Source organism: Recurvomyces mirabilis (assembly GCF_035927965.1).
Source record: "Recurvomyces mirabilis strain CCFEE 5264 chromosome Unknown scaffold_14, whole genome shotgun sequence".
In the NCBI taxonomy this organism is placed as follows: Eukaryota; Fungi; Ascomycota; class Dothideomycetes; order Mycosphaerellales; family Teratosphaeriaceae; genus Recurvomyces; species Recurvomyces mirabilis.
Window position 1 is genome coordinate 578,217 of NW_027041948.1, and position 11,880 is coordinate 590,096.

Sequence of the window (11,880 nt, forward strand, 5' to 3'; positions counted from 1 at the left end):
CAGGCATCACCCACCAAAGTTCATCTTCAAAGCAATAGTGGGCTCGCGATCACCATTCGAATCATTCTTTGCTTGCTGGACTGCAGTCCTAGCCTTCAGGATTTGTTCCAGTAAATCTCTCCGCTCTCCATCCATACCAGTCACCACACCACGGAAAGTGGCGTTGTCCAGTGCTGCAAGGTCCAGCAGCCGAGCAGAAGTCTCTTGATGGGTCGACACTCCTTCCTTACCGGCACGCTCTAGGAGCACATTCATGACTAAAGCCACTACAGCTGGCCCTTGTCCTTGATGTACCTTTGCAGCCAACGTGGTCAAAGTCTGAGCGATGAGGACTCTGCTCTCAGCCAGACCTTCCAGGTCTACTGGATCGGCGAGGAAATGTAACGAGGCTGTGAATAGTGGCGCAGAAGCTACATCAGCCAGCAATAGAGTACGTACGCAACCAGCAGCCACTCGTGAAGTCATCGGAGCACCGAGACTCTCGCAGAGCTCATTCACGAAGCGTGCAAGCAGTAGATCGTCCTGTTTGATATCCTTGGGTGCGGAAGATAACAAAATAGTCGTGGCAAGTAATGTGCTCTTCTCACAGGGCAGACTAGCTTCCGTTTCACGCTTCTGTGCATTCTTCAGTATCAAGAGCATCCGTGCCAAGGCATTCTGCAGTTGGCTTTGCGTCTCGGAACGACCATCACCCGCGATGCTGTTGATGAAGCGACGGAATATCGGCAAAGCTTGGGGTACCACAGTAGCTTGGCAGACGCCTGTCGCGAGGATCGTGACGAAGATGTGCAGAACTGTAGCGTGCAAGTCTGTCTTGATGATGGAGGGGAAGACCTCGGACACGTCCACTAGAGCTTGTAGTGAAGTCCGGACAAGCGCGGTAGCTTCTTCAGATGTGTCTAGCCGCGTAGAAAATGGCGTATCTGCAAGCCCTGGTATGAGGCCACCGAGTACCAGCACGATGATCCTTGTTAGCTCGAATAGCTGTTCGATGTCATCTGATAGAGCGTCACCATTGATTGGTGTCTGTAGCCCTAGCCGCGAAGACGGATGCACCAAGCATAGATTCCGAGCAATATCTACGACCACTGACTGAACACTCAGACTCTCTGTGAGCACCATCCGTGAAAGCAGATCCACTGTTTCCGAGAAGACCACCTCCTGGTAGACCGCATTACCCGATACCGAGGGTCGTAGGATCTTGTTCAAGGCCTGCAAGATGTCTAGATTTCGTTGCCTAGTCGTGACATCGTCATCATTCGATCGCACTGCCAGAGACTCAAATGCAAGGCCAAACAGGACGAAGAAGAACGCGACCGGCTCTTCGCGATAGTTGATGCCGGTGTTCTTCCTGGTAACGCCGTTCGAGATAATATCGTTACCTTCGCCATTGGTCTCGACGTCCGTCTGCTTGCCATCTAGAGCCTCGAATACTAGCTCGCTGTCTTCGTCGATTAGACTTGCAATCGCATCGACCAGGCTCAGCCAAGCGTCTGCGTAGAACTTGAGCAACGTTTGCCTATTGAGCGCAGCATACACGGTATCAAGATCAGCGCCCGGACCAGGTGGCCCCAGAGATGCGGAGATGTCTGGCTCAAAGCGCAGCCGAGAGTACTCTCGCAAGGATGCCAGCCAGAGCGGCACGAGTTGTGCCATATGCGGCTTGACAACATCAATCAGATACTTTTGCTCCGCACTCGCGATCTGCAATTGTGCCCATGCAGAGAACACAGCCATGCGCACCATGACCTGAGCGTTTGAGCTCAAAGATCGTAAGTCGCCGATGCTCGCTGACTCCAACTCCTTCGCGAAGCTATCAAGAGCAGACACCAAGACCTTGAGTATACGGCCCATACGGTCGATGTCTGTGACTATACCAGTAGCGATAAAGGTCGCGCAGACACTGACAGCGGCTGCGGCAAGTTCAGGCGTCGAGTCTGCAGCGAATGCTGGAGTCAGGGCCGAACTGATCTGTGCTTGGTACTGCTCCAGCAGCATAGCTTCTGGAAAATCAGGGTCGGCTGTGCGGCCGAAGAGTCGCAGCACTTGATCGATAATGCGCATGCCAACAACGCGCAAAGCAGCCACACCCGCTGTAGACGCAGAGAAAGCGATGCGAATCACATCGGCTACCTTCACTTGTAAGGCCGCCACACCTGGCCCGTCATCGCTGATAGCAGCCTCCTTGCTGATCATCGTGATGAGGTCGTGGAGACACGTCATGGCAAAGAGGCGCACTTGCCACCTCATCAGTTCTTGTGTCGAGGTAGCCGCGGACGAGTCGTCTTCTCTCGTCGCGCCTGCAGCAACCGCGAAGCCTGCCACCTCTTCATCCTGCACGTCTGGGCCTGCGGTATTTTTCAATTGCGCAGTCTTTGGCTGCTCGAGCTTGGCTTTTGTCTTTGTGAGCACAGCATTGCAACGCTGAATCCACTCCGCTGGGTCACTTGAGCCTGTCTGGTGGAGCCAATTCGTGAAGATGCTTCTTATCTCAGCTTGATCGGGAGTGTTGTTCAATATATCCCAGAGCCGATCTTCGAGGCCAGGCTTGGCAGTTCGAAGGATGTCAACGGCATCCCGCCTCATAAGTGAGGACAAGCCATGCAACGCCGAGCCTGCAATCTCGGGCTCGCTGTTCACTGCGCTCTGTAGATGCTGCACATACTTCTCGAACTCTAGATGACCAGGAGCATATAATGACAGGTGTTCGTAACACTTGAGACCCTCTAAACGGATGGACGTATCCTCTTCGTCCGCGAAAAGTCGTACGAGCGTAAGAATCATGTCTCTAGCCTTGGTCATATCCTGCAGATCCGGTCCAAGCACGTTGATCGTAGAGTCTACACCTCGAGCCAAAGCTGCAGCAACAGGTAACCCGATCGCCATGTTTGAAGGCGCAAGCGCGCTCGTCTCTGGTCCATGTCCATCCGACACATAGAGTCGGCTTAACATTCCAATAGTATTAGTAACATAGCTCGAGTAATTAAGGCCAGCAGACTCAGCGACCTGCGCCAAGCTGTCTAGAGCCCAAAAGTGTACGGAGGGGTGTGTGTCCGCAGCGAGTGACATTAGTATGCCGACAATATTCTTCATGTGAAAGCCAGCAGCCATGCCACCGAGCTGGGAATGGATGCTCGCAAGCGCTAGTGCGCAGCCAGCCCGCACATGAGGTTCTCGGTTGTTGACGATTGTCTCGGTGAGGTAGGTGACTTCGGAGGACGTGAGCGCATTGCCTGAGCTGCGACACATTTCGCCTATAGCACGCGCAGTCACGAGTCGTACGCTATCGTCCGTGTCCTTTACGAAAGCATGAAGAAGCTGTTGTAAGCCTTTCTCAGTATTTGCGCTCTGCAGGTTGCCCCTAGCCACGCCAGCATCGCCTGTAGCCACGTGACATGCAGCACTAAGCGCAAGCGCAGAGTTGACAATGATAGTAGCTCTTCGCGCGGGATCTTTCTGAAGTGCCGTCGAGCTGAGGGAAGACAGGATCTGCTCGAGAGCACTTTCCTGAATCCTCGGCGCCTGCAGTGGCAAGCATAACCCGAATGCGCGGATGGCAGCGTTGACTGCCTCGGTGCCTGCGGGGTTGACCTCGTCGTCTATACTCGATTCGACGTAAAGACATGTTGTATCGTACTCGGGTCCTGTGCCAACGGGTGAATCCACAAGCCTGCTCGCCTCATCCTCGTCTCCAGTCCGAGAAGACCAGTGTCTAGACATTACACCACTTATAGGGTCTCGCACGTCGAGCCTTTGCACCAGTCCAGTAACGCCAAATCCATAATTATCTCCAACATCCCAAATGTTCTCGAATGCTGCCGTAGCACTCGCAATGGCAGCGGAGAGGGTGCTAGGTGCATAGTATTCAGTATCTGAGAATGATGCTACCGCCAGCGGCAGCACAGTCGAATGTGCTGTGGACTCCAAGCTACCCGCAGGACTGAGCTTGAGTAGCATAGAAAAGCATTGAAACACTCTTCTTCGCACCATGACATCGTAGTCCTGGAGCTGTAGAGCCGGCGACAATCGATTGCCGGGATCATCGCTCGTCTTCCTCTCTGGTAGGCTCTGCACGAAAGCGACTGTGCTCTCGAGCATCGCCGACAATCGTCTTGATACGTCCTGTGTCAGCAAGCGCTGATTGTAAGCGAGAAAAGCTCTGACACAACCAAGGGCACAGTCGCGGACATGCGCTAGATAGCTGAGCTCAATCATGTTGCGTTGGCTCATATTTTCCTGGGGTACTGGCTTCGGTAGTGCATTCTTCCACAGGAGCATCATCTGCGAGAGATGGATCTTGACAAAGTTTGGACCAAGTGACATGAGCCCACCGATCATAATCCATGCTACCTGGAGTTGGCAGCTCGAGATGCGAAGGTCGGAGCTACCGCTAGATTTGAGCAGTGAAGTCGCTTGCTGCAATACTCGAGCATAAACATCGACAGAACCATACAGCGGGTGGTGACTGGAAGTGCCGAGAACGGCTGCCAAGCCATGAGCATAACCAATGCATCGCTTCGGTGCCTGCCGTGGTCCGGCGAGTAAGTTAAGTTCCCGGTTGACGCTATTCATGGTAATGGTCACCGTTGGAAGTAGTTGCTGAGGGCAAGCGAGCACGAATGCACGGAGAGCTCGCGAAGCATAAACCTGTACAGTAAAGTTGGGATGCTGTAGAACCTGCAGCAATGCTTCACGACATGGCTCTGCGATGGTTCCAATAGCTGCATCAAGATAGTCGATGAAAGCAGCTAAAGCGCTGAGTGCACCAACAAGAGTTTGCTTGCTTGGCTCTGGTCGCTCTTTGACAGCTTGAGGGTAATCCTTGATGATATCGTTGATCAGAAAGCGACAGGCATTGAGTTGTGCCGTTTCGCCAAGCATTTTACCCACCACTCGCTCCAACACCAGACGTACCAGCTTTCTGCTGATAAGCTGCCGATATTTGTTATACAACAGGCTGGGATGTCCAAGAATATCGGTGAAAAGGTGTCGGGCAATATCTGCAAAGTTCTTCTCTACCACGCTCTCGCCGAGCGCCTTCAGAACTTTGATATAGCATACTGCTAGACCAGCACGAGCTTTGTTAGGTGTAGTGGCCCGACAGTAGTGGGTTGACAGAATCCGCAAGAGTTCCTGTAGACTGTACGATAGAGCTGTCGCCGGCTTCTCGGGTGCCGGCGATGATGCGCGATCGATCTCCTCGTCGAGTTCCTCTCCCTTGGTAGCTTTCTTGGTCTTCTTGGGCTTTCGTATACGAGGCACCACGTCCTGGCCAGGTGTCTCTGTGTAACTTTTGACGAGCTCGGCTGCCAGGCAGGAGGCTGCTACATTGCGCACAAACACCGATGAGCTCTCGAGCGCTTTGTACAGTGCTGTCTGAAGCTTCTCGAAATCATTCGAGTTGTCGAAATATGGTGTACACCGCACAAGCTGCTCTAAGCACCAGCACGCTTTCGCTTGTACGAGTAGTGACTTGTCGCTGCCTGCAGCATTCCGAGCTTGCTTCCAGATACTGCGACCAATATCCTCATCGATAGCTGTAGCAATACCCACCGTGATTCTGGCAAAGGCTTTATAGATCGCACTTCGGTAGCCCGTGTCACTCGAGGCTCCCTTGAGTGCTTTCAACAACGCTGTACAAGCCAGTGGCGACAGACTCATGGCGCTGTCTCCTGCAGCCTCGAAGACCACACCAAGGCATACGACAGCCGCATGTCTCGCCACGAGATCCTTCTCCTTGCCTGCCTGAACGATAGCCACCAAATCATTAATGCTCTCGTACAGCGACTTTCTGCTCTCCTTGCTGAAGATGCCCGCAAAGCATCGAGCCAGATTCTTTCGTATGACTCGAGTTGGTGCAGGAGAGGAGAGGTTGACTATCTGTAGCAGTTCTTTCTTGATCGGTGCTTGTTCTGCTGCTGCTCCGGCTGAGTCCAAAGAGTCAACATGACGGACGAGATCGGCTGTGAAGGTCAAGAGGTATAGGCTCTGCTGCTCCGACGGTAGATCGTGGAGTCGTCTTACATCCAGCTGGAAAGGTGACGGTGCAGGAGCAGGCGCCGGAGCTGGAGTGGGTGGTGCGCCATTGGCGGTTGGTGGGCGAGAAGCACCATTCTGTGATGTGCTTGATACTGTTTCCGCCATGGTGGTCAGAGTCAGACTGCCATACCGATCGTCTCTTCATCAATCAGATCATCCGTAACAATTTGTGGTCGGTCATATGCCAGAAGCACATGCGCTCGAGACCACATTCCCACACTTCATCGCCGCTCCGCAGGGTTCATCCCAAACTGGCAATTGCGAAACACGCCTTGCATCGACATCATCGAACACCATGATGGCACCCAGTAGAGGACTAAGAAGACTGACAGATCCAGCAAGATCGAGTCTGGAATACTATGTCTGCCCAAGATGTCGCCTTCAAGCCCGCAGCTTCTCAACCACGCCCTCTATCTACTCAGGCCACAACCGCTGGTCCAAGATCAAACACGACAAAGCCAAAGTCGACTCTGTGAAGAACAAACAGCGTTCCATATTCTCCGCCGAACTAGCCACAGCCAGTAAACTCTTCGGACCCGATCCGAGTCTGAACACTCGTTTGGCCGATCTGATCACGAAAGCGAAGAGGGAAGGTTTTGCTAAAGCATCTATCGAAGCGGCTATAGCCAGAGGGCAGGGCAGAAGCACGAGTGGCGTCGCACTAGAGAGTGTGACGTTAGAGGGCATACTACCGGGAAATGTGGCAGTGATTGTGGAGTGTGAGACCGATAATAAATTGAGGACGTTGGCGGAAGTGAGGTTGATACTCAAGGAGGCAGGTGGCAACGCTACACCATGTGCGTACTTGTTTGAGAAGAGAGGCAAGACAGTATTTGAGCACGAGATGGGGTTGGCATGGACGAGGTGCTAGATGCTGCTTTGGAAGCAGGAGCCACGGATGTGGAGGAGGACGAGGAGGGCAGGGTTGTAGTTTTGAGTGAGCCTGGAGAGACCAAAGCAGTCGGGGAAGCAGTCGCGCAGTCTTTAGGACTGCAAATTGCGACATCTAGCATACTCTGGGATCCTAATGGCGATACGAAGGTTGCTGTACAAGACGAGAAGGCTGCACAAGAGCTTGGCGAATTTGTAGATGAATTACAAGATCGCGAGACAAGTCTGCAAGCTGTGTCCATGAATGTGGCGCGGGGCAGTCTCGATGATGTGTTATGGAAAGAGGTGCAGACACGCTTAAGCAGCTGATAGCAGTACATGAAGCTCAAACGCGGATTCGAACATTGAGGACCAGATGACTTCCGCCAGCCACGTGTGAATCTATTTCCAACATTCCCTTCAGACCGTCCGGCATGCAATGCTTGAGGTGGCCGACTCCGTGCTCAGTAAATGCAAGGCTGAGGCTAAGATGCACCATATCTAGCCACCCTCTAGTGCGAATCTATGGCCGGAAGCATTCTTCAAAGCTTGCAGATTCTGGCGCGCTGAGTCAACGAAGTATCGGTCAACCTTGAGTAGAGAGTCAAGCTCATAATGCTCATTATATACACAGGTGAGACAATCACTCCACCGGCATCCCTCCTAAACGCCACGCATGTTGGGGTATCATATTCCACCTCCCACCCATATATCATACAAATCGTGGTCGCCTATCAACAGCAACTATCCTACCACCCGTAGGCCGTTCCTCACACCATGCAAGCTCCGGCACTTGCTCCTTGCCCCTCCCATTGATCCTCCCAATCAACCAGTCTGTGACTGAGACTACCCTGGTCATGTGATCCCAGTGGCCACCCTCATCCGTATGCTCGATAGTGTGCTTCACAATCCTACCCTTCTCGTCGAATTCGAAGACGAAGATGCCGCAGAATTCTTGCTCCTCTTCTGCTTGCGCCTTTCGTGCCATTCCTTCTTGCTCGAGCGCACTATTTGAAGTTGCACCAGTGATGAAATCCCTGATCTTGTCCATGGGATCTCTGTTCTGCATGCTACCTTCTTTGTAGACTCCGCCTGTTGGGTCACGATGTCGTGTCTTGCCGCACGTCTTCCATTTGACTACAAGCTTCTCGTCTCTGCTCGCTAGCGGAACGTTGCTGCCACCGTTGCGTACCATACGCTCGGACAAGATCGTGAGCTTGACGTTGCCGACCAAAGGCACCCTTCCCCAAGCTACCGGTGCCGTCCATAATGCTGCATTGTATGCTATCCTACCTGATACAGTCGGCAGGTGAGGATGTGTCGATGGGAAGAGGTGGAGTGTGATTTGAGGTGACAGGATATCACCAGGGAGCGGCGACTGCAGTAGTGTTGGTAGTCGCTCGTGTAGCGCTCTGACTGTCTTTCCAAGCTGAAGCGTCCTCTCGTCCGGTGGTCTGTGGCCGCCTTGTTGTTCCGACAGACTATATCGTGGCACCGAGCTAGTGAACCACACATCGCGGTTGATGCGATCGATGTCATTGACTTGCGCGAAACATCGGCATTCGCTTAAGCAGCTCCTAGGATCGCGGCATGGTATTGCTTTTGGCGATGCTGCCGCGAGCCTCAGGGTAGGAGTGGCATTATTGGTGCGAAGCAGGCGTGATGGCAAAAGCGTGCGCATCAGCCTGACTGGTGTCATGTGCGATCAAGATGAACAAGCTCCATCAATAAGTCTTCAATAAGACAACGGTAATGTTTCTCTTGCGTTACTCTTTACGTGTGTTGCAGCTTGTCCGCTTGATTGATAGTTTCCCAAGAGTTATTTGGAGGGTAATCGGCGCTCTACTTTCTAGGGTATCTACCACGGCCAAACGAGATTTATATCTTAGTATTAGACTTACTGCCTTATCTCTTCGTATTACATATTGGAGAATCTCTAGATAAATAGTTAATACGATAGAAACACTCGACCTAGCTCGCATAAAGCCGTATGGTCTTTGGATCAAGACACATTATACACGGGGGATTAGGCTATATAACGCGACGCCATAAGGGTACGTGTAATGTCGGATTGCAGCATCTTGCGGGAGATGTAATCCTTATCGTCACGCACATGTACTATCGCAACCTTCAGCAATTCAATAGCCGAGGCTTGTTGCTCCTCCTAGATGTAGGTTATGATGGCACGACTACACAAAACTCAGATATTGTGCACATAGGTAGAAGTAAGACATCATCAAGCAGAAGCCTAGGAGTCGACACCAGCCGGCGAAGTCAAGACACCATCGTAGGATTTCCGGGACGAGAAAGTGGGGATAGCAAAGGCCGTGTATGCTGGAGGTCATGAGAACCAGGAATAGGTGTGTAGGGAGGAAGTGCGCTTCAGAGCCGTTGGTACAGTGAGGTGTGAACATGTTCGACTGATGTCTTGAGTACTAGGCGCTGATTCGTCAAACAGATTTAAGACCTTCCGCTCTAGCGACCCGAGACTATACGCTGGAGGCGAAAGCCCTCCTTTCGTTCCACACATGCAATATCACTGCGTTATTCATAGCCCAAGATGCTTTACATGTGCGAGCCCGCTTCATCCTCGAGTGATCGATGGCCCAGAATTGGCAATGTTCGATACTCCGAGCTACCGTAAACCAGAGTGAGACATGTTCACCAACTCAACTCCCTCCCAGCCGGATTTGCATCCCAAGTCCTGCCTCCAAGGACTCGCAATTTCCCAGGGATTTCAACACTTTCCCCGGATAGCCATCTTCTGTTTGAGTCTCACCAGAAGAGCTTGGAGAGTCAGACTGTATCGTCGCATTCACAACATCGTGAGCCCACCGTACCGGCGACTCTTGAATGCTATCATGGTACTAGCAGGTCTCGCCTTTCAATCTCGGTAACTTTGGATCAGTGGTGGCCTGCCGGTTGCGCAGAGATCGTGGTGAGGCGGATTATGCTCGCACATACACAGCTGTAAGGTAGATCCTAGGCCCTTGTCATCTGGCACTGCACGATGCATGACATCGCGGGGTGCTGCCTGGTCGACCACCCGCGTAGATACAACCGAGACATCACCAATACTCCGCAACGATGATCCCTCCTTTGCCACCTCCGCATTACTCAAATGCTCGTCTGAATCATCGGCAAACCCGATAGCTCACCACTACGCTCGAGCGAGCCTGCGATCCACTCGATCAGTTGCACGAAAGCGTCCAAGGCAACAGCTCAGATGACAGATTAGGGAAACGCGGCAGCAACAGATCTCTCCACTCAGCCTGGAGATCTCGGCTTGTCCATGAGCTAGCCTGGCATCCAATGCGAGGGATGTGAGCGAAGCCGTAGTAAGTGGAGACGCTGCTATCGTAACTCAGGCGCTACGAGAGACAACTTCCTCCCAAGACTAGCCCGCCGTTGTCACGATGATGGTTGATTACGTGATGTTGTCCGCCTAAACTCCCGAAATTGGCAACGCTTGGCAAGGGACCTCACTCGTTCACAATACATCCTTAAAGAACAGAATATGGTAACCAGTACCAAATTTGGAGTGTTGTATACAGCGGCAAAGTCATGCCCAGGATCCTTAAGCGTCTCCTATCAACACCGCCAAGTGAACTTCCTCTGCTGAGCTCAAGGCTGTGCAAATTTATTCAAGCACCTCAAGCTGCTGGAATAACAAGCTAGTCTTGCTCGGCTGACCATCTATGTGCGGACGGAGATCAATCCCTTCCAACAAAGCTTCGGATGTGGCTAGGATTGGAGCTCTATACATTGTCATCACAACCTCGCGTCTTCTGGATCCAGATAATGAGCTTGAGTGGATAGAGTCTGTACCCAAACCGCGCCCAGTTCTGTTATTACGACCGCATACGGCGCTGCATTACCATGACTGGCGAAACAAAGCGACCAGGTGGTTCCACTGGTTGATCTGGGACGCTCTCCACAGACGACCTGCTTTGACTATGCATCGACCCAAGCTCTTATGGCTCGGCCAAATTCCAATCGAATGGTCTCGTCACATGAAATTTGGACAGGTGTGAAGACCATACCATTACTTCCAATGAACACATGGTGGGTCGCGCTAGGTGCAGAATCGGTACCGGTGATGGACTCTCTTGGAGTATATCAAGCTTGGTGGTGTGAGTGGATCGCTTGCATGCCAATTGTCCATGTCACCCACGCCGAACACTGATGTCGAGACCACTGATGAGCCCAGAATCTCGACCGCTCCGAAGCGTATAAGACGGGGGTAAACCCAGCGTCTTCAATAGACTCATCTCTTCGTCGATCGCTCTTTCGTTTCACACTCAATCGCTCTCCTGCTACTGCTTCGACCACAGACTCTTCTGGCCACTGCAGAACCACACACACTGTTCGACATGCGCTCTCAACTCCATCTGCTCTGTGCCTTCGGGCTATCGACCTATGGGGAAGCTCAACTCCTGGGTATCACATCTATATTGGCACCAGTCGCCTCAGTCTTACCGGTAGTGTCAACAGTCAGTGTCTTCACAGATACAGCTCCCGCGAAAATCTTCCCTTTTGCTGATCCTTCCATTCTCATAGGTTTTGTGTGACGTTTCCCAAATTCTGGTCGGTGGGAACTGTGTCGCGGCAACAAGCACTCCCGTCACTACGGCCGTTTCGCCATCACAAGCAACCTCGACCGGCGGCGGACTCCTAGGAGTTACGTCGATTCTATCCCCGGTAGCGTCGGTCTTGCCGGTGGTATCGACTGTTCTGTGCGATGTGTCTCAGATCCTTGTTGGCGGCAAATGCGTCCCTGCAACTACGGCCGGTCAGTCGGCGCAAGCAACCTCGACAGGCGGCGGACTCCTAGGAGTTACGTCGATTTTATCCCCGGTAGCGTCGGTCTTGCCGGTGGTATCGACTGTCCTATGCGATGTGTCTCAGATCCTTGTTGGCGGCAAATGCGTCCCTGCAACTACGGCCGGTCAGTCGGCGCAAGCAACCTCG

General features: G+C 52.5%; 3 protein-coding genes across 3 annotated transcripts; 1 reads left to right on the top strand and 2 right to left on the bottom strand.

Moving 5' to 3' along the window:
• Positions 1-6: 6 nt before the first annotated feature.
• On the bottom strand, positions 7-6,144 carry LTS14_005862 (uncharacterized protein; the record flags this gene model as incomplete). The annotated part of the gene is made up of 1 exon (XM_064838560.1): positions 7-6,144. The coding sequence occupies one exon, from the start codon at positions 6,142-6,144 to the stop codon at positions 7-9; it is 6,138 nt and encodes a 2,045-aa protein (XP_064694014.1).
• Positions 6,145-6,337: 193 nt separating this feature from the next.
• On the top strand, positions 6,338-7,239 carry LTS14_005863 (uncharacterized protein; the record flags this gene model as incomplete). Its single annotated transcript, XM_064838561.1, has 2 exons — positions 6,338-6,836; positions 6,911-7,239. The coding sequence occupies 2 exons, from the start codon at positions 6,338-6,340 to the stop codon at positions 7,237-7,239; spliced, it is 828 nt and encodes a 275-aa protein (XP_064694015.1).
• A 382-nt stretch (positions 7,240-7,621) lies between these two features.
• Positions 7,622-8,608, bottom strand: LTS14_005864 (uncharacterized protein; the record flags this gene model as incomplete). Its single annotated transcript, XM_064838562.1, has 1 exon — positions 7,622-8,608. The coding sequence occupies one exon, from the start codon at positions 8,606-8,608 to the stop codon at positions 7,622-7,624; it is 987 nt and encodes a 328-aa protein (XP_064694016.1).
• Between the last annotated feature and the right edge of the window lie 3,272 nt (positions 8,609-11,880).